General features: G+C 40.7%; 2 protein-coding genes across 5 annotated transcripts in view; both read left to right on the forward strand.

Moving 5' to 3' along the window:
* Positions 1-1,886: 1,886 nt before the first annotated feature.
* esyt1a (extended synaptotagmin-like protein 1a) lies at positions 1,887-18,073 on the forward strand. The gene is made up of 31 exons (XM_074681852.1): positions 1,887-2,706; positions 3,717-3,758; positions 5,433-5,567; positions 5,790-5,863; positions 5,973-6,045; positions 6,133-6,222; positions 6,325-6,380; positions 7,753-7,873; positions 8,064-8,240; positions 8,715-8,797; positions 8,957-9,005; positions 9,265-9,354; positions 11,133-11,228; positions 11,312-11,383; positions 11,463-11,549; positions 11,775-11,924; positions 12,470-12,652; positions 12,736-12,912; positions 13,003-13,085; positions 13,186-13,234; positions 13,344-13,433; positions 14,984-15,079; positions 15,289-15,360; positions 15,446-15,532; positions 15,669-15,815; positions 15,951-16,081; positions 16,225-16,320; positions 16,422-16,553; positions 16,638-16,743; positions 16,873-16,922; positions 17,005-18,073. Exons 1-31 carry the CDS (start codon positions 2,380-2,382, stop codon positions 17,030-17,032), a joined length of 3,249 nt encoding a protein of 1,082 aa, XP_074537953.1. The 5' UTR covers positions 1,887-2,379; the 3' UTR covers positions 17,033-18,073.
* Positions 18,074-18,380: 307 nt separating this feature from the next.
* Positions 18,381-27,637, forward strand: part of fmnl3 (formin-like 3) — a 37,163-nt gene continuing 27,906 nt past the window's right edge. For all 4 annotated transcript variants that reach the window (XM_074681213.1, XM_074681212.1, XM_074681215.1 and 1 more), the window contains exon 1: positions 18,381-18,918. In XM_074681213.1, coding sequence (XP_074537314.1) covers positions 18,805-18,918 — 114 coding nt within the window. In that variant the 5' untranslated portion in view covers positions 18,381-18,804. The remainder of the gene's footprint in view (positions 18,919-27,637) is intronic.

A 27,637-nucleotide genomic window follows, 5' to 3' on the forward strand; every position in this document is an offset into this window, starting at 1 on the left:
AAATGGGTAATGAATGACTACAACATATCACAGTATTAAAAGTTAATGACTTGAAGCTTTCACTTGTATGAACTTACTAAATGTTCTGATAAGATAAAACTTTATAGCAGGCAGTTACCCACATCTCATGACTGAGTGTGTGAAGGCAGTTATCTGCAAAGTACAGAGCTCAAACAAGACAGCTGCAAAATGTCTCATGTTTGCCCTTCAAGGGAGCTAAAAAAAAAGTAATCTTGCTGACAGACTTAAAAATGGTGTTGCTGAATTGAATGATTTAATCATTTGATTCAGTTCAATTTAATTCAATTCATTTATTCACTACTTGAGTTTAGTAAGACATTGCCCTTGTTGCTCTTGATTACAACTTTAATATTTAACAGTCTGTGTTTACACCTTGTTCTAGAGCTGCAAGGAGAGTTTAAATGTCTGAGATACATATATTTATATAAATCCTCAAACTAACTGGATAATCGGGGTGCTTTAAACAGATTCTCTGATGCACTGTACTAAACTAAACATTTGACATACTGTTTTCTTCAATTCAAAATAATAAATTTCCGTCAACATTTTTATTACGCAGACGACTGTTATTTTTCCTGTGGTGAAATATCTGTTGCTGACTGTTAATGCTTATAAATCGAACTAAAGGTGAAACATCTGACACCTGACTGACATAAGGCCCTGTTACGCCTCTGACTTGTCTAAAATAATGTGGCTTGTGTTCATTTCAACACCACAGTTGAGACTCATCATCCTGTGACAACTACTTCTGCTTCCCTTGCTAGAGAACAATTCAACAGTTATCTCTGGTCACTTATCATCACACATAAATGCAGTGAGTCTGTTGTGTAATGACACATGCTGTTTCCTATTTTCAAATGTCTGGCAAACACTTCTTAAGATCTTATGTACAGAAAATGAAAAGCAGTAGCCTGGCATTTCATCACAATTACCATCACACATTAATTTACACAGATCGAGAATTAGGCTACAGCTTGACGAGTCTCACAATGAGAGGAATGGTTGCTATCATAATTACAGTGTTTATACTGTTTTGTTCTGCACAGAAAAAAAAAATTAACACCATTTTAATGTTTTGCTTCAATTTTATCCGACATGCATCACAAGCACATAGCCTGCAGAGCGAATGACAAACATTTAATCAGACAAATTACTCATTGAAAGAGAGGAACTTGATGAATGTAGAAGGTTTTTTTGGAATAGGGTGAAGAGTGATAAGAGGACACAAGGAACTGGGTGGAAAAAGGTCTTTCACGTGGTTTCTGTAGACATTTAGGGGTTAAAGCGCATTCTGGGAGAAAACGTGTATTTGAACTGGATCTCGATCAAATCAGTTGTAGATACCGTCAAACAACATAGTTCTGATAATTTCTCTTGTTTTGAACGGCTTCTTAGAACTCAAAGATTGATTATCGTTGCATGACTGACTGCTGTGTCTCCAGTGAACTGTTTACATAGAGTATCATCAAACCTTTCCTCCCGCGAGCGCATCCAGCTAAGTGGCTGTATCCAGGCAACCATGGGTATATTTAAACTGGTCTATTTGATTTCCCCAGCGCGTTAAGAGATAATCCCCTTAAAACAACGATGAAAAACGACAATTTTTCCGTTCAGTGCTTGTGTCACCTGCGTATTTCTCCAGTGCCCGATAACTGCAGAGACATTTTCCGCCAGCATCTGGTGTCGTCACGACTCAGCCTCGGGTTCCCCCCTCACACAAAGTGAACACCAGGGCAGCTCATGAATGCAACTTGATGAAGCAGCAATACACCTTTCTGTGAATGGACCTGTTGGTGGTGTTGGGCTCGGTAGTAAAAGTGCTGCAGTGGAAAGGGGCGCGTGCGCAGTGGCAGAATTAAATCCGGTTATGTAAAGAAGATAACGGGTTGAACTGCCTGTGACAGTATTGTTTTGGGGGTTAACAAGATGATGCTTCCCCGAATAAAACAGCTCCCTGGTGTCTTAGGTCTAAGTAAACGATTATTCACTTTGCATACTGTCCTTCGCTCCGCCCGAGTCAGTGCATGACGCTACAAGTTAATTCTGGGGTTTATGTTTCTTCATGTGAAGGAGGGCTTCAGGGAGAGCCCGCCCTCACAGGTCTTGGTCTTCGCCTGTGTTGCTCAGTGAGAGAGGAGTAAAACGTAAATGAAACACGGACTACCCGATTTTGGTGCCCTGCGGAACTGCGAAGAGGGAGGCACCAAAAATGATATGACTGAGCTAAACGCGCAGTTTTTCGAGGATTTCTCGATGTTTTCTCCAATAACGCGAGGGTAAACTGTCACTGAAGCTTGCCACGCAATAGAGAGAAGCACCGAAGCTGAAGTAAGGTCTTTCAGCCAAGCGGATCTTGCGATGCCACTCTCGGATGCAGAGCCGGGCATGAGCGGGGGCACGACGATTGCAGCCCCGGCCTTACATAGCCATTCCCCCGGCGAGCGTGCGGTGAGTGTGCTGTGGTCTTTTGGGAAATGTCTGGGTGCCCTGCTACCAGTGTACCTGGCCGGTTACTACGGCTTCAGCATCAGCGTGGTCCTGTTCGGACTGATGATCTACATGGGATGGAAACACAGTCGACTGGAGAAAGTGATGAGGCTGAAGTCTGCCATGTACCTCTTGGAGAACGAGAGGGCATTCACGACTGAGAAGGTTTTTAGAACCAAACGGGATTTGCCTCCATGGGTAAGGAATACCATTCTCTGCAATTTTGGTCACCTGTCACATCTGCCACATTTGTCACACTGAGCTTGAGCTGCATTTTAAATGCTTTGCACCACTCTCATAGGCTCTTGCATTCAGATGACTCATTAGTAGAGGTTTAGCATTTCTGTTTAAACTCCTGTTTTCTCCAAGCCAATGCAATCACACAGCCATAGACACAAATAGTGATGTCCTTAGTAGTAATACCTGCATAACTGTTCATATTATTCTCAGTATTTCTGGCCAGCCCCATATTAAGAAATTCCTCGTGTGCAGTACTCTGGGAATGAATCTGAACTGCTGCCACATAGAGCAATGGGGTTAAAGATGAGGTCTATTCAGTGGAAAGAATGACACTAACATTTCAGATTGCAACCATGCTGAAAATAATCTAGGAATTCAAGAGATTCTCTGTGAGTGTTTCCTCTTCCTGTTTCACTAAAGTAGTGCTGCCATTGACCTTATCTGGTTCCAAAAACCTGATGACGCATAAACATCCTTCAGAGCAAAGCAGAGGCATTGACCAGGACCACCATATCTGGATAGAGAGGGAGAGAGAATAAGCTGTGTGTGTGTGCAGATTGGCCAGATCCCGAGATCTCATGTCTCTGTGGCTTGAAGGAAAGCCTGATGTGCACGTGGTTGACTGTTTCCTGAATTTTTGGCAGAGATCAAAGCAGTCTCAGTTGTTTGGCCTGTGTTGTAACTTTGGTTCTTGCAGTCAAATGAACCTAAGTGAAATAGGAGGAAATAGGGCAAAGCTAGAGTATTTGTTATCTAGGAACTCCTTTATAACTCATTTTTCAAACAAGAATACATGTTTTGACAAACATTGCCCAGTTAGAATCTGAATTCAGCATCTACCTCTGTATATTCCTCATGTCTGCTAAAATACTCTTCTTGAGTGCTCTGCTAAAGATCATTTCTAAAGGTCATTTCACACAGCTGTGATGCATTTGTGCTCATGCCAGTCCAATATTACTCCTCCACAGGTCAACTTTCCTGATGTGGAAAAAGTAGAGTGGCTGAACAAGGTAAGTCTTTTTTGGATACATGCACATGTGAAATCTCATTTTGTAAAGAATCATTGGCCTTAAAGTGCAGCCATTTCTATATTGCTGGACTGCAAACATAATTGATTTCACAGTTAAGGGAGAGTGTTTCACTTCAGTACCCCCAAAAGTAGCTCCATATTTACTATGAAGATAAAAAACACTCAAGTGGACTTCAAGTGACCCTGCTCCTGCTGCAGCCTCATAAGAGCAGATCATCTGCTGGTGTAATTAAGACGCAAGGAGAATGGCTCAGATCATATCACAGAACTCTTTGTCTCTGCCAGTACAGTAACCTCACATCAGTGCAAGCCGAAGTGTGGATATGAATACTAATAGCACAAAGCAGCCTTCTGGAGTGAAAAATGTAATGAACTCAACTGCAGAAGCTCAGACTGTGGGATGGCAATTTGCTGTACTCATCTTTCAGCAGCCCACGTCTTTCCTGCAGGCTTCCTGACATGTGATCTGGCCACTCACACTCATCATCCTCACTCGCAGCCATTAAACAAACATACATCAGCCCTGAACTCTCCTCACCTTTTATGATATTTGACAATGTGTAGTGAAAGGGGAGGGTGATAATATCTGTGAGTAATAAATGTAAGAGGATTTTCTCTTTAATAGAATGCATCACTCTACCTGCCTATCCATAAGTCGATCATGAATAATTCATATGATGGCCTCCTGCAGCTGTAGCCTGTTAGCTTTATCACTCTCATGAGGAGTTTGGAGGTCAGAGAATCTGTGAATGGTCGCTGACAGGCCTTGGCGCTGAGCTCGTACACCTCACACTGTAATGCTGAAACTTACAGCAGTGTGAGGCAGTGTGGAGTGGTAATGCTGCTTTAATGTACCCCCTCAGTAAAGGTTACGATATTGAATTAAACTCATTGCTTTTGTGTTGTTTTTTTTATTTAGCATTTACAATTTTTGGGAAAGTTCTGTGATATTTGATATAGTATGTCCCACGAAAACTGACTCATTTGACATTTGATTCTACACTAATCATTCTTCTAGGTGAAATATAAATATGAGGGAAGATTTTCCAATAGAAAAACTCACCCAGTTCCTTTTTGAAGAAAAATGTGGTTTTGGCAGGCTTCTATATGACATTCATGCAGCACACTGTTCCTTGTCTTGTGGCTGATGATTTTGCTCCTGTAGCTCATACAGAGACGTCAGCATTAACAACAGTCTGTTTCATAAGTAGCTTAGAACTCTGCACAGAAGACTTAAATCATTCGACCATAAAACAAAGCCTTTTCTTTTTTTTAAATAAAGATGTTTATTTCATGATCATTGCTGCAGAATAAGAAAAGTCCAAATAATTATTTACTTTGTTGCTCTTCTTGTCCACCAAACTCCATGTGAAGCCTTCTAACCTCAAGCCAAACAGGCTACAGTTGCTGCTTTGTGAGGTGTTTGTGGTTATTTGCTCTCACATTGTAGTCAATAACTTCTTTTTTTCGCTGCAGCTGCTTTGCTAAGACTGCAAATATGAGCAGATCATAGTTCCCTGTTTCCCACAGGACTACGCATATTTAAGTCCAGCAAACTTGGACAACTTTAACTACTGGTACTCATCCATCATTTCATAGCTGATTTTAAAAATGCCAAGAAAAATAACCAAACACTGTGTGTTCTGTGCTGTAGATCTTGCAGCAGGCTTGGCCCTTCATAGGCCAGTACCTGGAGAAGCTGCTGGTGGAAACTATCGCTCCAGCCATCCGTACCTCCAGCATTCATCTGCAGACCCTCAGCTTCACTAAAGTCAACATTGGAGACAAGGTATCTAAACAGCCTGCCAAAAGCAGCAGATGTGGTCACCATGTGCAGTTGACCAAAGGTGATATCAAGTCCTCTCTCCCTAGCATGTTCACTGCAAAAGTAAAAAACTGACAACAATGTCATAATGAAAAATAAAACGTTATCTCTTTCTTTGCCCGCGTAATTTCATAGAGTCTTGTTTAGTTAATTTGCCTCGTGTTAAACCAGCTGCTGTGTTCACAGGCTCTAAAAGTGGTTGGTGTAAAGGCTCACACAGAACACGATAAGAGACAAGTGATGCTGGATTTGTACCTCAGGTAAAGCATTACATAAGATCCTTGTTCATTTAACCTTATAAAGAAAACTGCTCATAAACTATTCCAGCTACTACTCTTTGTTAAACATGAATCTTTTTTGTACTTGCAGTTATGCTGGTGACGTTGAGATCAATGTTGAAATCAAAAAGTACTTTTGCAAAGCTGGAGTGAAAGGAATCCAGGTATGAGGATAAATATTGAAATATTCTTGGCCCCATGATTCATGGTGCCATGATTCAGAAAACATCTTAACATTTTTCTCTTTGTAGCTTCATGGGAAGCTGCGTGTGATCCTCGAGCCCCTGATTGGAGACGTCCCTCTAGTTGGAGCAATCACAATGTTTTTTATTCGCAGGCCAGTAAGTGCTATAGCAGTTTAACACAATAATCATGTTTTGATTTTGTCTTGCATCATCATTTGAGGCCAACATGTATGTCTATCTTTTTTCCCTGTCACACAGAAACTAGACATCAACTGGACTGGACTGACTAACCTATTAGATATTCCTGGGCTGAAGTGAGTTTGTATGACTGAGCTTTATGTAGATAGATTTTCACTCGAATGTCAAAGGTCTTTTCTCGCGGTACAGACAGATGTGCTTATATTTATGTGCATATAGTCGCAAACATAGATGCAAATTTGTGTGCCCAGCTCTTTAAAGGGTAAGTGTGGCATTATCCTATATTTTTATTTTAAAAACAACCTGTAAAAAACAGAAGTGCCCCACAGGCAGTAGTCCTGACCTCAAAGTCAGACTGCAGCCCCTTTCCTCAAGTCGTTCCTCACTCTCCTTCCTCAGTTTTCCACTTTATACACTTTCCTATCCCATCATTAAATGCATCAAAAACCCACAAAAAATGACCAAAAGTTCATCCCAAAATAAGTTCATTTCCACAAACAAGTAGTCAGATTTAGTCCAAAATAAACAAAAAAACCCTTTACTTAACTTAAAGACCCAAGATATGTTGCTACACTGATTTATGCTACACTGATGTTTTCTGTTATCACAACAGAAACAGGCATTTGAATCTGTTTTAAGACTTCACTACACACAAATCAGCCTCTTCTCTGCAAGCTTACCAAAGAACTTAAACTGTATTAATCCACATCAGAAATAGTCCCCAGTAAAAATCCTAATTAAGTAACTCTGAATAAGAACTACGAAGCCAAGCCTTTATATTAAATTATTCTGTTTTTTGAAAAAAAAAAAAAAAAGATTGCCCACCACAGATAGACAATTTGTTGCTCTTGTGTGTTTTACAGTTTTTTTTTTTCATAAAAACAAAAATATTCCACAAAGCCAACCTTATCCTTTAGCCTGATTAACCTCATAACATACTGGTGATCTTGTATCCAGTATGAGAAATATGACTCCATACATCTATATGGAGCTTGTGCAGTTAAAAATTCCTTTATAAAAAGGTAAGACTGTTGACAATTGAGAATCAACTATAGAACAACAAAACAAATATGAAGATTAAATTATGATCTGACATGATTTGGCATTCATATTTAGCGCGATTGTATTGTAGTTGATTCTACCCTGTGTTTTTTATTTTCTTATGTCTACTAAGACAGAATTAAAGCATTGTCAAAGATGTCAACTTGTTGTTGACACAGTAGTCCCCCTGGCAATACTTTAACAAAAGATCTTAAATTATTTCTCCTATTGTTTTTATTCATTAGATGATATTAACCAACATGATTTCATATGAAATAATACTCATTTTTAAGCCAATGGGCGCTTCCTGTTGGTTCTGGTGCTGAGAACCTGAATATCATGTTAATTATGCATGTCCATATGCTCAGCAGTAGTATATAGTGTCTGTCTGTTTGTCTGTGTATCATCACCCTGTGTCCCCAACATCATCCTGGCATTCATTTGCAGTGCCATGTCGGACACTATGATAATGGATGCAATAGCCTCCCACCTGGTGCTCCCCAACCGTCTCACTGTTCCCCTGGTGGCCGACCTGCACGTTGCGCAGCTCCGCTCCCCTCTCCCAAGGGTAACTGTCTCAATAATGAATGGCCTGGAGGACCACAGATCCACACAGATAGAAGCAGAAGTGTCACTAATATAAGTCATGCAAACACATAGTCTGAAAGTCAATGAGCAAATTTATATTCTGTGTGGAGAAACATGTAATGATCCACTTTTTGACCTCCTCTGTGTGCGTTTATGTATGCTCATGATAGGGAGTTGTGCGTATCCACCTGCTGGAAGCTGAGGACTTGACCGCCAAGGACACTGTCATCAAAGGATTAATCGATGGGAAGTCAGACCCTTACGCAGTCCTGCGTGTTGGGACTCAGATCTTCACATCTCGTCACGTGGACAGCAACCTGAACCCACAGTGGAGGGAGATGTACGAGGTGAGGGGAGGCGAGAAATAAATCCAAGCTGAGAAAAAACACCAGATATATGGCTTTGCCTCTATATCAGAGTGTTGCCAGCATTCGAGAGCAAATTTACAGCTCATTGCACAAAAGGGATCATGAAGGGAAGTCTTTTTTGCAAATGTTGTCATTGGCAAAGAGATAAGAAGTTTTCTGAAGATTTTATCGACTTCTCTGGTAGCAGGAAGCCCTTTTTGAGATAAGCAGCTCTTGCAAAAGCCACTTACTTGTTTACACATTTTTTATTACTCTCTCAAAAGAAACACTGAACAGATATTAAATATTTAATATCTACCTAGCACAGTAGTGAAACTTGCCATGTTGGTTCTTTTTTGCATGTTCTTGTGTGTTTGTGTCATGTGTGGCTGTATCTATATTTGTGTATATGTTGTGTGTCCTGTGTTTGTCCATTTATGTGTGTGTATTTGTGTGTGTGTGTGTGTGTGTCAGGTGATTGTCCATGAAGTACCTGGTCAGGAATTGGAGGTGGAGGTGTTTGACAAAGACCCAGACCAGGATGACTTCCTGGGCAGGTAGCTTATTCATCCTGGCTCACTTACTCTGTCTCTATGTGCTTCTCATGTCATCTCCATCTCTGCTAAAGCCATCACTCTAACAAAATTTCAACACCTCAGTCCTTTCAGTAATGACTTTGTTGATTCTCTCCATACTTCTTCATCCGTCTCTTTCAGGGTAAAGGTGGATCTTGATATTGTCAAGAAGGCCAGAGTTGTTGATGATGTAAGTAGAAATTCAATTTTGTCTTTCAAGAGCCAATTTATTGCATAAACAGAAAGCAGAAGAATGCAGTCATTATATTGTCTTACTCTGAGAAATATCCCAGTGAGCTTGCAGTAATCCTGTTAGCATGTGACACTGCAGACCTCATGTGCTTTCTCGTGATCTGCTCTGTTCATTTTTTTCAGTCATCTTCAAAGGCTCGAAGAAATCAGCGGGATTTAAAAAATGTATCTAATAAGGTCTTTGTTTTTGTAAACAGTGGTTCAATCTGAAGGACGTCCCATCGGGCAGTGTCCACCTCCGGCTGGAGTGGCTCTCTCTGCTGTCCTCTGCCGACAGACTGAGTGAGGTGAGTTCAGTATTCAGAGGATCTTTTTCTGATTGGTCCACCATCAGCAGGGCTTTGGCTAATGATGGGGACAAGTGTGAAACTCTGGAAACTTCCAAAAAAAGTAGAAATACGTTTAGCTTATGGGCACAGTTTATTTATATGTGAATGTAGTGAATGTAAACTGAGAGTGTGTGAATATAATGTTGACTAGGGCTGAACAATTAATTGAATTGAAACCAACATCGCAATTTAACAGAATGCAATTTTCAAATCACAAAGGCTGCAATTAAAAAGAAAAAAAAAGTCTCATGTACCCAGACCTGGAGTGAATATAGTAACTTGTACTTGTCCTTCCTTAAAACCAGCAAAAGTCAATACGCTCTTTTTTTCTGGCAAAAAAACCTGCGAGCTGCAGAGTTCAAGAGTAGGACGATTGTAGTAAGCAGAGCCATACCCCTTGTAAATTTTATTCGGTGTGGTTTGTTACTCTTACTGACACCTGGAGGTCAGTAAAATTTCACAATATTCCTTTTTCTTTTTCGATTAAAAAGTTCAGAACAAACCTGTTAATATGTCAGCAGTATCCTTTGTCATGTTGGCCATATAATAGAAAGATTATTACTTGTGTTTATTGAATAATAAAGAAGATAAATGTCCCCCCCAAAAAATCGCATGCTAAATTGCAATTGCAGTATTTGTACCAAAAAAATCTTGATTACATTATTTTTCATCTCAATAAGGCTTTTTTGTACCCGGTTAAATAAAGAATTTTACACACACACACACACACACACACACACACACACACTCACACACACACACACACACACACACACACACACACACACACACACACACACGCACATGCACACGCACACACACACAAGCCTCAGCCCTTGCTGCAGTGGTTATCGGTTGACTGCAGACCTCAACCCTTTGCTTCATGTCTTCTCTTAAATGTCTCCACACCAACCAGGAAAACCTTTGCTCTGATATTTTTCAGAGTTTCTGAAATAAAATGTTAAAATTTAAGGCATTTTTTCCTCAATTAAGTTAGATTTTCCTGATGCTCAAATCAAAAGTTGTTGCAGACTTAGGATAGAATAGAATAAAAAAGTAAGAAAGCGCAAAAAGGTTAGACTGAGCTTCTTCAGTCATGCTCCATCTCTGTCTCCTGGATCCTGTCTGCTCACAGCAGGTGAAGTTCTTCCAATGTGGCGTTGGTGTCTGATGTTAGCTCTGTTAGTCATGTCTGTGAATAGCATGATGCTACTCTGCCCTCTGGTATTCCCTCTGTTGCTGGGTTAGCACAGCTAGCTCGTCCACCTTATTGGAGATAGATCTTACGTTCCCAATAACGATGGATGGACGGACAGGTCGATGTCATCACTTCTTGGCTCACACCTGAGAACCAGCATATCGTCCTCACCTCCTTCTCCTCACCTTGTGGGAAGACATCAGGCCTTACACCAGTTAGCATTGACATGCTACAGGCTGCTAACAGCTGAGTTCACATGTAAACAATGCAGCCATGGTCACATGTAGGATCTCCAGACAAACACAGGAGAAAAGTAGTAAAAATATAACTGAAGCCACAAAAAGTTTGGTGTCCATGACCAACAAATGAGCCATACAAAGCAATGATCCACTCCAAATCCAAAGATGACGAAAAAGAGATGAAAAAAATTACAAGAAACAGACAAAAAAGAGAAGGCTGATGCAAGAGGCAGCCATAGCCAACAGGGCGGTGCCTAGCAATATCAATCATCCCACACATCTCTGTTTTCTTTTCAAAGGTGATCCAGAAGAACCAGAACTTGACCAGCAAAACTGCTGATCCTCCATCTGCTGCCATCTTAGCCATCTATCTCGATCAAGCTCACTCTCTGCCTGTAAGATTTTAATAATTTAACTCTATCTTAGGTTATGTACACGTACGATTGTTACCCACGTTGATGCACTTCATATGTTTCAGATGAGAAAAGGCAACAAGGACCCAAGTCCAATGGTGCAGATATCCATCCAAGATGCAACTAAAGAGAGCAAGGTATGAATAGAAACCTGTTATTTGTACAATGACTACATTAATGACATGCAATTTAATGTTATCCCCTTTCCATCTTCAGACCTGCTACGGTACCAACAACCCTGTATGGGAGGATGCTTTTACCTTCTTTATCCAGGATCCTCGTAAACAAGACATCGACATTCAGGTGAGTCATTTTCAGTTATTATTGAGCAGGCAGTTAAACTGGCAGTAAAAATGGACATGCAATTAATCCCAAGGTGTTAAGGGATCAGTCCACTAAACAGCTTATTGATCATTTCCACATTTTTCTCTGGTTCTTCCCTTTTTCTAACCTTTTTTAAAATGTTTTCTTTTTCTGCTGCTTTTCTTTCGAACCCTGCATCTTCTGCTCCTGTTTTCATTCGACCAGGTGAAAGATGATGACCGTGCTCTGTCCCTGGGCAGTCTGACCATCCCTCTGACTCGTATTCTGGCAACTCCTGAGCTCACCATGGACCAGTGGTTCCAGCTGGAAAACTCGGGCTCTGCCAGCCGCATCTACGTCAAAATTGTGCTAAGGGTTTGTGCTTCTTACATATACTCTTTTAAGTGTAATGGGAGTAGCATGTAATTACGCTGTGGATTCAAGGCCCTGAGTTCTGTCAAAGAGAAATGTGTGTGAAAGTCTTTGAAACCCTACCTACTCTCTTTGGCCTCAGGGAGTTTTCGGCAGCACGTGCTTTGGAAATGTACCCACAACTACTCTTTCAAAGCTGTGATCCATTCATAAAGCTGTACATAACACTCAGACACTAGTAAATACAAAATACTAGTTGTTAGATTTTTTTTAGAGTGAAAACACAAACTTGGATCACCAGATTTTAATCTTCACAACCTGAATTCCTAAACCTTCACTCCTCCCCTTTACATGCCTGAGCTTAGCCCCAACACATCCAAAGACTATTGACATGAGGTCCCTCTGCCACATCTTTCTTTCCTCTTGGGGGCATGAAGTCGTTCTCATACAGAAAAAAGCTGTGTTCCTTCATTGGTGTGAAAACACATGATCAATTCATCACCGACTTACCATTTGACATCTGCTCACTATGATCTGCTTTCTGCTAGGTCCTGTGGCTCAGTGACGACGCCACTCCTACAACTCCCTCCCCTCGTCCCCTACCATCTGGGTCCGCCTCAGGTCAGGGGGGAATCACATCAGAGCTGAACCCAATGGGACCCGGTGGGCTGGCTAAACCTCCACCAGCACGACCACAACACACCACGCCCGACCCTGAGTTTGCAACTGAGGTACAAAACAAACAGTCACTGTGTCCACCCTGCCTCTTACACAGACCATACAAACGTTTGACTATTTTTCTTCTATACCTCAGGGAGTCCTGCGTATCCACCTTGTGGAGGCCCAAAACCTGATAGCAAAGGACAACTTCATGGGAGGCATGGTGAAGGGAAAGAGTGACCCATATGTCAAGATCCGTGTGGCTGGTATCACTTATCGTAGCCACACCATCAAAGAAAACTTGAACCCAATCTGGAATGAACTCTATGAGGTATTTGATCTATTTCATGCTCTGGGAGTTTGTTCCTCAACTTTTCTGATGAGACTACAAGAGTTTGATGTTGCATTTTCTATGATCCAGGTTATTTTGACCCAGCTTCCTGGTCAGGAGATCCAGTTTGAGCTCTTTGATAAGGACATAGATCAGGATGACTTCCTCGGAAGGTTAGTTCAGACATTATATACTTGTGTAATATATCATGGCTTGCTTGAAAAAAATGTAAATTGTGATGGAAATATGTGAGTCAGTGTTGAATCTTTTCAGGTTCAAGCTCAGCTTGCGAGATATCATCAGTGCACAGTTCAGTGATACGGTTTGTGACACTAAATAAAAATTATATGAACCCATATTACAGAATAAAAAAAATCTTACTTTTCCATTTGTCAAGTGACCCAGAAAGATTTGTGCCACTCTGATTACAGTGGTACACCCTCAATGATGTGAAGTCAGGCCGGGTTCACCTGGTGCTAGAGTGGCTGCCTCGAGTCTCGGACCTTCCCAGACTGGACCAGGTAAGATCTTTGCTTTCTTTATTGCCACATCACACACGTGGTCTTAGAGACACACTTCCTCTCACACATAAACAAATTACATAAAATGAAAAGTAATACATTTGTATCAATCAATCTATCTATCTATCTATCTATCTATCTATCTATCTATCTATCTATCTATCTATCTATCTATCTATCTATCTATCTATCTATCCATCTATCTATCTATCTATCTATCTATCTATCTATCTATCTATCTATCTATCTATCTATCTATCTATCTATCTATCTATCTATCTATCTATCTATCCATCTAAATAGATAGATAGCCATGAGCACATGAGTGATTGAGAGGAGCACATGTAGAGAAGAGAAACTGAAACTTAAGTATCAATCTCATCACCCAAGTATTGATCAATACTGATCCCAACGTTGGCATTAATATATCGATATTTTAGATTGATCAGCACACCACTACTCATAACAATATATAGATCTATATTTAATTTTTAGGAATGGATTGAAGATCCGCACAATGAAAGGCAAAGAGCCGCAGGTTGGCCACCCCTGCAGTAACTGAACAAATACATATACAAGCTTGAAACTAAAACTTTGTTATGAGCAACAAATTTAGCAAGACACTTTCCTATGTGGCTTTTATTTTCTAATAAGAATCAGAAAATCCCAGAACACAAATATTTGGCTCACTGGTTGTTAAAATCTATTTCCTCAAACTTTTAGAACTGTGAACTGTTGCAAAAGTTGTTTCTTTTCATCATTCAGACATAATGCATTATGTCAATCAAGCCAATCATACTATGTATTTGTTAAGCTACCTTCCTGAGATCTTGCTGTTCTTACATTTACTTCAAGATTATGACCAAATTATGAAATAATAATTAGACAGTTTGGTATTGAAAAATCTTAAACAGAATTTTACGGACTTCATTTAATCTCACTTTCACAGGAAACGTTAGTCACAGTAAAAATTCCCGCTGACCTCTCTGAGAGTTAGGTAATTGTCTAGCTGGGCATGAGCTGATCTTTGCAAAATTACATGTCAAGGTTGAGCAAGTGATAATGAGTCTTTTGAAGTTTGAATAAATTGAACCAAGAAAATGTCCTCCAGAGACTGAACATTTGTCTGACCTTGCTTCAGTTTCCTGGCTGAGTCACAGAGGAGGAATACTTTGCACAGTAGTCTGATCTGGTTTGCTGCAATTTATGTATTTTAACAAAAACATCTTTTTTGTTTTACGTATTTCTGATGCAGTCTTAGTTACAGATTAGAACTCTTGTTTTTCTACCAATGTTGTTTGGTTGCTGTGGTAGATGAAAACAGAGATAAAGAGAGCCTCTCTTGCAGTAAGTGGTTTGGGTTTGTGAGAGTGCTTGTGGCTATAAGAGGGCGTGGATAATAGACTTATCTCTGCAAATTCTTTCTGACCATTCTTTCTTAGCACAAGAAAGTTTTAACCATGAATTTCTAAATCCAAAAGATTTCACTACATTTTCTAAATCATTGTCTCTGATTTTTTTTCTCTGACATCATTTCCCACTTTCTTCAGATCCTGCAGTACCAAAACCAGCAGTCGTACCAGAACAAAGTTGTGCCATCTGCAGCTGTGCTGTTTGTGTACGTGGAGCGTGCCCATGGTCTGCCGGTGAGGTCACACATATGAGTCCTTTGGGTTCAATTTGTTGTTTACTGTGCAGAAGAACAATAGCTGCTTTTAGTGGCAGATCATTGAATTAAACATGCTAGGGACCTAATACAGCTGCAACACACTGGTGATGTAATGTGCGGTTGTAAATTAAGTGGGTGCTGTTGATTGTAACTGTTGTTGTTCAACATTTTTGTGTGCTGTTTCAGTTAAAGAAGAGCGGGAAGGAGCCTAAAGTTGGGGCTGACATTAGTCTTAAAGGTGTTTCACACAGAACCAAGGTATGTTCACGACTTCAGAGATGAGAATACGACCAAATGAAAGGAGCTGCTTTAGAAGTCATGAAATTGTTTATCTGTGCCCAAGATCTGTGAGCGCTCCACATCACCTCGATGGGACGAAGCCTTCCACTATTTGGTTCGTGACCCAAGAGATGAAATACTCACTGTAAAGGTGAGATCCATCAAACATCAAACTGTTTTCTACTGATTTATTATGTCTAATGCAATCTATGGGGTTGTGAAGCCATTTTCAATCCTAATATCTGATACAGTTATGAAAGAATGTTTGAGTGTGTGTGTGTTTGTAGCTCTCGCACAGCTGGGGTCAGGCCCTGGGGTCCCTGACCCTTCCTCTCAGAGAGGTGCTGGCTGAGCAGGGCTTGGTGCTGGATCGCTGGCTTAATCTGGATGGAGCGCTGCCAGAAAGTCAGATTCTACTGAGAGCCACACTTAAGGTACAGACGATACATGCTGATTATTTTCTGGTACATACATAGCCACCTGTGCACATAGAGACATGGAGGAGTTAAAGCCTAATATGCAGCAATGATGTCATGCTGAGCTATAATTTTGGCCTGTTTATCTTACAGATCTTGGACACTCAGCTGGCTGTGTGTCGTAGGCTCCCAGGGGAAGCAGGTAGTGACTCTGGTGTGGATGAATTCATTCCCAGATGGGTCCCTTCTCATCTGGACATCAAACAGAGAAGCGGATTCACCTTGTGAGTCACACATGCTTACATCACAGCTCCACTGTGCAGACATTTCTTTAAAGATTACAGCTATCATGACCACGTTTCCCAGCCTACATTAGGTCTAATTACCTTTTGTATTTGAATATTGTTTTTTTTTATCATGATTTTAGAACTGGTGATAACCCAAGCTCAACAGGACAGGTGAAGCTAACCATCGGCTACTCCATGGAGGAGAGCAGGCTTTTCATCACTGTGCATGCCTGCAGGTCTCAATATCACAAAATTAAATCTATTCCACCATATTTCTTACCTAAATCACTCTGTATTAATGAAATCTTGTATGATTGTGCTTGTTATTTACAAATAGAGCCCTTACTGCCTGCTCCAAAGACGGCGCAGACCCTTACGTCAACTTCATTCTGCTGCCTGACAAGAAAGCAACAACCAAGAGGAGAACTGCCACCAAGAAGAGAGACCTTAACCCAGAATTCAATGAGAGGTAAGACAAACATATAACTCCAGAGCAACAAGGAAGGAAGTGCAGGGATGTTAACGGACTTCCTTCTTTGCTCTCCCTCTGTAGGTTTGACTTTGATTTCTCTCTTGAGGAGTCCATTCAAAGGAGACTGGACCTGTCTGTGAAGAACAGTGTTTCCTTTATGAGCAGGGAGAGGGACCTAATAGGCAAGGTATATGTCAGCAGTGACGTCTGAAATGCATCTAGCTGTTTCCAAAAAACACATCATAAATCCTTTTTTGCTGCTGTTTATTAAGACTACTGGGAATCCTCAACTTTTGCTTGTTGTTGTTGTCTTCAGCTACAGCTGGACCTGGACCAAATTGACCTCAAGGCTGGTGTCACACAATGGTAATGTATGCTTCATAATTTTGAGTCCAAATGTTTCTTTTAATTTTCTATCAATTTCATTGAAATGATGTCTTTCTTGTAGGTACGATTTGGTGCCAGAGACCAACTAGGAGAATCAAATGTTGGTCTCAAGTACTATACTACAATAAGTGTTGCTTTAGTGATCTGTGATTTGTGTTTGTATATTTAGCTTGAATTCAAATGTCCATCACTGAAGAAAACCATCATGATGTAGCAGCTACTCAAAAACAGCCCATCAGTATTTAGGAAAAGAAACTATACATGTAGCTAACCATCTGTAATGTGTTTCTGTGCGGCATCCTGCTGTCTCGGACAGATTCTTCAGTAGAAAATTTTGGCTGAATAGATATTTGATAATAATGCAACCATGTTGCAGAAACACCAAGTTTATAAATGTTAAAAGCATGTTGAAGCCCTCTGAATTCTATTTACAAAAGGGCTTTTGCTGTGTTTAATATCTCAATGTGTGATAATGTTTTATGGATTCACATCATCCGACACCTGAAAAAGATTCTTATTAATTTTTATTTTTACAATCTTCAAATTATTCCAGATATTACTTTTTTAAATATACGTTTATAATATTGCCTTAAGTATTTCAAAACTGTGCACAGATTGTCAGTGTTTATGAATTATGTTCCAAATGAAGTTTTATATGTTTTAACCAGAGCTCTCTTAAAGTTGCTTTTATAAATCAAAGTATTACAAACCTAGACCCTCACATTACATCTGAAAACAGAGGTATGACACTGTAAGCAGAGTCTGAATCACTGTGCTTTTATGAAGAGATTATGTGTAAATATTAAAAACACATTGCTAGTGTTGTCGCACACATTTTTGCCTGTGTTATACGTGTTTGTAGTGCTAAATGCTAATGGCTGAACCTATCAGCCAAGTTTATTTTTCAAGCAAAACAGCCAGGGCCTTAAGGAACCAAGTTGGGCAGGTTCAGGATGTACCAGCCAGGTCGCCTTGCTACAAGTAGTTTTACTCTGAATTGTGGTTAAGGATAAACCATGGTGTTTTGGTGTTATAAGTGAAGATGAAAACCTGCAAGCTTTAATATTTTTTTAACATATCATGCATTGGCTGAAATTTCTCATTAAAGTTTGCACTCTCGTGAATCAAAACCAGCCCCTTGTCTTCAATGTGACGTCACAACTAAGATATCATAAAGTCAGAAATACATTTCAAAGGTAAATGGAAGTCATACTCATACATTGCCACCAGGTGGCGACAAACTGCTGGAGTACACTGAGTATTCCGTCCAGCTCTGCATGTGGGCTCACTGCCTACAGATGTGAGGGGAAGGGCAGCGGAGCTGGTGAGAGTGACAGGTCTTCTTGCCAATAGGAGCACCTCCCCTCCTGCAGGGGGCGGGACTAAAGAAGAAAACCTGCCCTCTGAGTGGAGGCAACAGCAAAGGGCTTAATCAGGATCACACAACAATAATGAATGGAAACACGTCGTAGCCAAGAAAGTTGAGCAGTAAAAGTAACTGTTTGTCGGCATTACAAAGTTTTCTCTCGTGAGTGGAAATCTGTTGTAAGTAATGGATTGGCTTGGCACATTTAAAATTACTTTCCGGGAGACAAAGCAGCTGTTTTTTTATTGTTTCTTTTGAAAGAAAGTTTTGAAGGAAAAACTAATCGCGCTGGTGACTGTAAATGGCATTTATGGACATTAACACGAGACAACTTCACTGTCAACTGTCTATCTCTAGAAGTAGACCACTTGGATTAATCCGTAAATGAAATTTTTGGACTACTTTTAAGTGTTTTGATTGTCTGACCCGGATTATCATCAGTGCAAGACACTGAAGGATTTACAGAGTTGAGGATTACGGCACATCTGGGACGAAATGGGTAATATAGAAAGTGTGGACGGCCAGTCAGAGATGAAGCATCACATCATGCCTCTGAAGGTGCCCATGCCTGACCCCACCGAGCTGGAGGAGAAGTTTGCCATTGTTTTGGTAAGTTCACATCAGTCTGAAGGATAAGTAATATCGATAAATTGAGCTATTTTTACGTTTTAATTCACGTATTGAGGTACTGAAATTCAGTTCACAATTCAAAATGCTTTCGAAATCATCAACAGCGGTTGTTTATGTGAGTTAAATTCTGGTTTTAAATAGTTTGTGTATTTGTTTTGTGCTGTATTTACCGTCCATGATGAGCTGTTGATACCTCTGATGAGGCGACCTGTGCAGTCCCGCCCCTCACTCTCCGCCTGCTGTCCCCCCTCTCCCTCCCCTGTGGTTCTTTTGTCTCCCCTAAAGTCAGACAACTCAGCGTTTGGCTGAAGGGGCAAACACTGAACGCAGCATGGAGGGAGCTGGGGGAGAGTGTGTGCGTGTGTGTTTGTGCTTTTTGTTGTCAACACAGGCGGAAAAGACACTTTTGTTGATATTCTTGACAGAGCACATCACGACCTACCCCAAATGAGTTTACGAAAAGTTGTCTCGCTGCAAGCAAAGTGAAAACAACATTTTCTGAATTCCCCCAAAACTCCCACACCCGGTTAGTCTCCCCCTCCCCTCTCTCCCACTCCACACTCCACATCAGGCTGGAGTTGAGCTGTCTGAGCGCTTTGTAATAATGAGCACACAGTCAACACCCACTTTTACCGACTCTCAACACAGACAAGTGAATCTGTCATCCACATCAAGGGGACATTTCTTAACGTAACCAGGGACTTTACACATTTATTTCTGTTTCCCTCTTCATCACAAGCTAGGAGCTCTTCCTGTAATAACTAATGCCAAAGTTAACAAGCCGGTGACTCAGTTGGTCATCTGTGCTGGAAAAATCTTAGTTTAACAAGCTACTCAATGCAAAATTGGTAATAAAACGGCAGATTGATTTCCGCAGATTCAACCAAAATCTTCAAGTTCTACTCCTGCAATGTTTCTTTATTGTTCTATTCATTTATTGTTTGAGCCTTTTTGATATTAACCAGGATTCTTAGAGTTTTAAGGAAACAAAACAGGGCACTTAAAAGTGCTTTCATCTTACATTTCAGTGACCAGATTATTATTAAGAAAAATGAAGAAGCAGAAGAAAGTCATCAACAAGTTTAAATTTTATTAATATATTTCATAGTCACACTAAAATGAATTGGTCATAACTAGAGAAATATTAGTTCCAGGTACAACCTGCTAAGTTATATCAGGACTGAAACAATTACATCAGGATGCTACTCATATCAGAGCACCCAGGTCGAAGTCACAATCTTTACATTTACTGGAAAATTTTCATCATTTGTTGCATTTTTTGAGTTGCCTTTCTGAGCTTCAGCTCCACCCATATCCAAACAGAAATACAAAAATCAGAATGCTTTTGAACATAGGTATTACACTCCTGTTTAGTTTTTGTTCCCCACAGGTGCTCATTTTGCTCTTCTCACTCCTCATTTCAACTCTACCACACCCAGCCTTGATTTTCAGCTGTTTAATACCTTAATTACAGCATCAGCAACAAAGAGGTGGCTCTTCACAGCGTTACTCATAAAGTCTCATTCCTCAACAGTTTGTAAGGCCTCTGTCTTTCTGGAGTACTATATTTTAATTGCTAAGTTTTTAATGCCTTACATAAAGAGGCAAATGCAGCAAGGAGACATTTAAGACCTGGTGGATGTCGCATTATGACAATTGTACTGTAAGAGCGGTTATGACAGATCAAATAGTGTCTTGTTTATTCAGTGACTCACTGCATGAGAGGTTTAAGATGAATCGAAGGTTTTCCATGTGACTGATGGGTACTTCTGCGTATGCATCAGATTTCCCATAGAGAAAAATTACCATCATGCATCCTGCTTAGAGGCCGGTACAGTCTGCATTTGTTTGACTTGCCTGCATTACAAAGTCAATCCCTGTTATTATGTTCAGCCGTGCAGAGCGCATGATTTCTGTGCAAGCGGCGGTAGACTCAACATTTCAGTTGTGTCCTTTGAGCAGGGAGAAGTTTTCAACCCCTCTAACCCCACCCCACCCTACCCCACAGTAGCTCCAGATTTCCTTTACTTTGTGAGAAAGAACAACACACTTGTATATTTTAGTGTTCTTATCAGACAATGCTCCTCTCTCCACCCAAGTTGCCCGTAGTTGTGAGATAAAGAGACATCAAAAGCCCCTGTCCTCATGGCTGGAGCTCCTTATAGCCACAAGGCCTTGGACGTGTTTTCTGGCCTTGGCTTTATCTCCCCTAAAAGTATCAAGTATGCCAAAAATGATCTGGGAGTGCAACTGTCAAATTAAGTAAACTTCCAGCTCTTAGTGTTGATGCTGTGGACTTGGCATTAAAAAATACACATTACATTAAATTATTATGAAATGTTTTCCTCCTCTGAAGCTCTGCATGATGACACTGATGTAGATGGATGTATCTACTCCTGCATGTCAGTCCCTCCTCTCTCAGACACAGCACACTGCAGATGTCCCACTGGACTCACAGCAGCCATAATGATGTCATAGGTGCAGAAGCCATCCACTCTGTAGTAATATCCCCAGGCTAATGACTTTAACAGGGCGCCTCTACTGTAAATGGCTAAGGGGTGTAGAGGAGGGGCTCAAACCCCCTTGGGTTTAGCTCCAACTACTTCATGCGGTCTGCTAATAAAATGCCTGGGTCAGTTCTAACTGGCCGCATGTGCTAAAGGCATTGTCTCGCTTTCGTCTCTTGCGTCCAGCATCCTCGGAAACAGCTTCAATTCTGTCTTTAGTGGCTGGAAACAGCTGCCTGGCATTTTCCTTTCTTCCTTTCAAAGGGGAAACTGCATTGTAGCCAGCAGTGGTTGTGGTCGGTTTGCTTTACAATGAGAAGTGTGTTTCTGGAGGATATTATGGGGGCATAATGTGCCATTAGTTCAGATAATCACACATGTAAAGCTACAGTAGACCTCACAGATAGACACCATAATCCCAACACAGAGGCCATGTCTCCAAACGACGTCTTGGACCTTGGTAGCTTTCTCTGCAGATTGGCTCTCCCGTCTCTTTGTCCTCACTCTTTGGGATATTTGGCTTTGTGTAATTCCACTGGAAACTAAACCTCTCATTCAGTCATCCAGTCAGCATTTCCTACCTTCCCGTCCCCTGAATCCCTCTCACTGTGGGTTTGCTCCCCAAATAACTTTCTCCATATGACTTTGTCCTTATGAAATTGATGTGAGATGAGTGAGTGATTTTTTTTTTCTAAAGGTGCATGTCTGGCCTGGGATCCTCTTTCAAAGTGCCTGAGCACCAATCCATTGCTGGATTCCTGTGGTTGAGTCTAGGCCGAGGCCACAGGAGAACTCAGAGAGGGAAAATTCTCTTTGAACTGGCGGTCTGCCACTGTTCTCAGTAGTAATGACTTTACCAACATTTTTAAACAGCACACACATAGTTAAGAGCTGTTAGAGCTGCAGCATCAGATTTTTTTCCACCAGTTGATTGCACTGGAAACCATCCTGAATGATTTGTCTGAGTTTGCTCAACTCTCCACATCCTTTAAACTCCGACATGGAGTTGCATCATGCATCGATGCGCCGTCTCAGCTTTTTTATTTTTTTTTTGGTGGTTTGGTTGTTCAAGAGAGATCTCTCTCAAGCAGATGCTGGGAAACTACAGATGAAGAAGTGAACTCAGTGGTAGTAAAACCGGACATGCCGACAATGAGACTCTGTTGCCTTGTCTGACATCACTGTTTTAGACTGAGGTCTAAAGAAAGCTGCAGTGTCTGATAGATGCCACTCAAGTGGAACTAATGGAGTCAAGCTGTGCGATGCATTTATTGGGCATAAACCTAAATCATTTTTATGAGTTTAACGGTGGTTGCAGTTTATTTATGTGCTTAGTGTGTCTACCACTCCCTTTCTCACTCACATCAACACCATTACTTCTCGCTTGATATGGAAATATGTTTGTTACGTCACTAAAGTTGAGAGAGTTTGCAGCCTACATCTGGCTCTGCCACCCACCACTTCATCCCAGGAAGAGGGGGATTATGGGAATTGAGTATGCACAGTTAACTTTGTTTCGAAGCAGGCGAGTAGACAGGCATGGGGGGGGGGGGGGGGGGGGGGGGTTCAGCACAAGGCTGTCCACCTGGCCCTCTCAACCCTTGGGCTACAGGTCTGTGGTGGGCTCGGCTTTATGTGGAGTTTTATTGCTTCTCTGCTTCTCTGTGCAGTTACTGTGGGAGGCAGAGGTCAAGTTATAGACAAGGGCTGAGCGGATGTAACAAGTTTATTTATTGTCCGTATGAAATAGTTACTAAACAGAGAAATGAGATTCTTGTTTGACAAGGATTTCTATGTGTTCTCATTTGCTCACAGTGAATATGAAGCTACAACCAGCAGTTACGTTGCATGTGCTAACATAAACATCTGAAAAACAGAGATAGTACCAGCTCAAAAGTAACCCTACTTGCTTTGGTTTGAATACAAAATTAAAAATCACAACAAAAAAAAAAAAAAACAGAGTGTGGTTGGATGACTGAAGAGTCTGAATTTCCCTCAATTCAAATGGTAGTCATGATTTGGAATTATGTTAATGCTTTGTTAACACTTTTGTACAAGGAAGTGTTTGCCCATATTAAGTCCATGGTGTATAGGTACAGCCAGATGCTAATTAGCTTAGCTTTGATTGAACATAAAAAATCAAGGAGTTTTCTTCAAGCATCAAGTATCTATCAAGCTCATCACTCATGACATTATGTTGGGATTGGTTTATACATTCAATGAAATGTTTAAAAACAGCCGTTTGTGGTCAGATGGATTTGCTAGAACCAGCTTACTTTTTTAGTTGTAATGCTAAGATATCCTTTGTGTGATAGTCTGAGATGTGACTTCAGAAGGCTATCAGCTAATTAGCTTAGCCTAGCAAAAATACTTTTAAATAGAAGGAGTTTCTGCCATCCTGACTACGTTATCAGCTGACACTTTCATTTTAGTGCTACAAAACAAGATTTTAAAAAAAGAAAAAGTATATTAATTGTAAAAGCTAGATAAAGCTAGTTAGCTATTTCCAGTTCCTCCCAACCTTAGTGGTAAGCAAACCTTGAAGAAAAACAAACATTTTTTCAGAGCATGTGCTCATACCTTTTTGATTTGGACTCAGAGGTCAGTGCCCTCTCAGGCATTTATCCAGGCAGAAGCTAATTAGCTTAGCCTAGCAAAAATAATTTTTAATAGAAGGGGTTTCTGCTATCCTGACCACATGTTATCAACTGACACATTATATTTAGTGCTACGACACAAGATTTTAAAAAAAGAAAAAGTATTCTTAATTGCAAACGTTAGATAGAGCTAGTTAGCTATTTCCAGCTCCTCCCAGAAGGAAAACAAACACATTTTCAGAAAGTGTGTTCATATCTTTTTTTTGGACTCAGAGGTCAGTGCCCTCTCAGGCATTTAGCCACACTAAAGCTAAATAGCATAGCCTAGCAAATATATCAAAATGTTCAAGGGACAACAGCTTGTCTGCCTCATAAATAACAGCTTTTTTTGTTGTTGTTAAGCAACCAGATTCCCTATTCCCAGCCGTTTGCATTCTCAGTGCTCAGCTTCTTATTTAAAAGCTGTGTCATATTGAGCATACAGATGTGGAAGAACTTTGCTGTTTTCATCTTGGACTCAGCTGGCAATTATAACTCATAAAATGTCAAACTCTAAAAATTAAAGCCAGACAGAACAATAGATATGAAGACCAGCCTTTTTTCTCCTTTTGTTTGTTGTTTATTTGTTCTTTTCATCTTCACAGCTCCACCAAAAGAGCAACAAGTAAGAGATTAGTTGTCCTAGCACATCACTGAAATGTGTGTGGATCTGGATTTATTCATGTATTCAAAGGAAGAGCATGTGTTTGCTATTTATATGCACATGCTAGTGTTTTTGGGTATGTGCATGTGTGTGTTAGTGTGCATTTGTGCATGTCAGTGGGGGTTTGCATGCTGCTCTTAATGCAGCTGCACTGAGACTGTAGGTTGGAGGAGAGGTGGTTTCCTCCTCAGTACAATGGGGAGTCTGTCAGTCAGTGTTGTTTTAGAAAGGGGGGCCTCATCCCCTGGTGCCTTTTGTGCTGCTTCACTCCTTTTTTTCTATGTGGACGCTCCAAGAACCACTGTAAGCTTGTTTATTAACAGCAGATTTCAGATTGATACTTCTCAACAATTTATGTGACGTAATTATCATTGTCAGGCCTTTTCTTTAGACTCATGGTCGTCTGTTTTTCGGGCATATTGAAGAACTTCTGCCTTTTACAGTGATACATCATCGCATCGTCATTATGTAATAAGGGAAACTTTTGCATACATATGACCATGCAAGTGAATCACATGTGAATTCTGCATATTTTGACTGTCTCTTGGTTTCTGTTTTTGTTCCTCTTTCTTTTATTTGCACCATTTCTCCTTCCCTCTAAAACAAACCTCGTAAGAAAAAAAAAGCATCTTCAGACAGTTGACTTGATTCAAACCTCGTACTTCTTCACAGCTTAGGCTCAGGCTTTTCTCTCAGTCTGACCTTCATCTTTTTAACTGGGCAGTGTGTCAAAAGGCCCGGCCAGCATGAGTTATTGAGGCATTCATGTACCTGCATTCCTGACATTCCCTGTGTATATCTCCTGTTGGCCGGGGCTTCCCTGGACCCATGTACGGATGCACAGAGGACAAACAGGATGTTCGACACACCGGATTGAATGAATGCCTCTGATTCATGATCAGTTTGCAGTGTTTATTTATAACCCTGTATTTACCTCACTCATATCTTTAATTGTGTGCATACTTCCTCGATACAGTGTGTTTAAAAAGGACAAAGAGTTGTTAGATAGGGAAAGATTGATGTTACTGTTGTGCTGGTCGAATACATCCTGGAGAAGCTCATGTAAACAAATGTGTGTTTCAAGTTTTCTCTTTTGAAGTTTGAGGAACATCTGGCTTCAGAAGAGGAACATATTCATCTTTATCTAAAGCTGTGACCGATAGTTTGGCTCAAAGAGCCCTGTGATGATAACGGTCTCAAGCTTGAGCGTGGCTATCACCACGTTTGATCGCTGTTATGTCATCGTGTGAATAAACAGATTAGCAAATGTGTTCTGGGAGGTGGTTCTTAATGTATCCAGTGAAAAATGGCAGTTCATCAACTTCCTGTTGCCTTAGTTTTCTGTGAAATCTCCATTTAGTGTTATGGTGTAGAGAAGTGACCAAAGAGGGAAAGTTGTTTTCTTAACAATTACTTATGGGTCACAGTCCAGAAGAAGTGAGTTCATGGGAGAAGAGAGGAGGTCTCTGAACGATATCAGGCATGAGAGGGAAGAGAACAGAGGATAAAGCAGCTGAAAACCTCAAACCACCATCACAGCTGTAAATTATGTCACCTTTAAACCCCAAACTAATTTAAAAGGACTTCAGCTCATAGATTTGTTATGAACTTCAAAATGTCATCTTTGACGTGGTTCAAAAAGTTTTTTTAGAAAGACTTTTACGTGTACCAGTTTTGTAGCTTTATTTAGTACAATTATTGTCACAAGTATTTGGGAAGTAGCTCAAATCTTAGCCTAAGAGCTGGTTCAAATAAAACAGAGATAAGTTGGTAAAGAAGGTTAAAATCTTGCCATTTGTTCTGTCTTTGTTTAAAAAAATTGAAGGGAATTTATGTTATCTGTGTCAGGATCAGTTGTATGTTGTTATCTTTACTCACTACATGCTCGAGGTCTCATGTCAGGAATGCAGTTGGAGCTGACTTTGTTTTCATCCAAATAAGTTGCTTTACCTGTTATGTTAATATCTCTGTAAACAACCTCTTATTGGAGTCTGATTATATTTGCTTTGTAAACATGAACCAGGACAGGGAGGACTGATAATTTCACCTCTCCTCCTGTTGGAAAAACATCTCCTCTGCTTTCTGCCCCCCTCCCCTCCGCCCCAGCTTCAGTCCCACCTCAGGAGAGAGCTGGTGTAGCATCTGCCTTGTTGGCCCTCCTGGTCTTTATGCAGGACTCCTGCTTTGTTGTGATTGCTTGGCTCAGGTTACTTCACAAAAGAGCGATAGGGTGATTGGATATCTGCTCAGAGAAAGGAGGGCAGTGTTTTCTCACACTCTACTCTGTTGCTTCCAAATCAAGGAGGCTTTACCCAGGAGCCGTAAAAAAACACCTACAACTCATTCATTGTTGGAGCCAGCGTGAAAAATCACACACACACACATACACACTCAGGCTTGTGTAACACGTAGCAGCTAAGGTACAAATCTGACATCACTCAGGCCGGATTTTAATTTCCTGAAGAGTTCAGGAAGTCCCCGCAGCCTCATGACGACAACAGCCGAGCTTCTCATCCTGTCTCCTTTCAGTGGGTTTCGATGTGGAGGAAAAGCTGGAGCCTAAACAAAAGCCCTGACGGTCATTAATGAAAGCTGGTGAGATACATGTTGGTGCTGTCATACAGTCTGATTCACGCTGACGTTTACCATAAATGATGTCACTGAATCAGGTCATCCTGTTTGTTGAGCTCCACCTCATGTTGGCAGAACTTATGTTTGAGTGCACAGCCTTTAAAAAATGAGATGTGTTTACCCTTCCTGTCCCTCCCATTTCATAAGAGACAGGAGGTGGTTATTTTTATCTTCATTTTTTTCTAACACAGTTTATCTTGAACTTCATCCATCCACCTCTGGCCCAGAAACACGGTATCCCCTTAGTTTATTTATTTATT

This window comes from Halichoeres trimaculatus, unplaced genomic scaffold (genome assembly GCF_033239565.1).
Source record: "Halichoeres trimaculatus isolate MK-OKI-2021-1 unplaced genomic scaffold, fHalTri1.1 fHalTri1_scaffold_11, whole genome shotgun sequence".
In the NCBI taxonomy this organism is placed as follows: Eukaryota; Metazoa; Chordata; class Actinopteri; order Labriformes; family Labridae; genus Halichoeres; species Halichoeres trimaculatus.

What these genes read in the sequence shown, in the direction of transcription:
- esyt1a (XM_074681852.1), top strand. Translation starts at nt 2,380, where the DNA reads ATGCCACTCTCGGATGCAGAGCCGGGCATGAGCGGGGGCACGACGATT. An exon ending in GTGTTTCACACAGAACCAAG is followed by an intron (nt 15,361 to 15,445) that starts GTATGTTCACGA and finishes TCTGTGCCCAAG; the next exon opens with ATCTGTGAGCGCTCCACATC. An exon ending in AACCCAGAATTCAATGAGAG is followed by an intron (nt 16,554 to 16,637) that starts GTAAGACAAACA and finishes CTCCCTCTGTAG; the next exon opens with GTTTGACTTTGATTTCTCTC.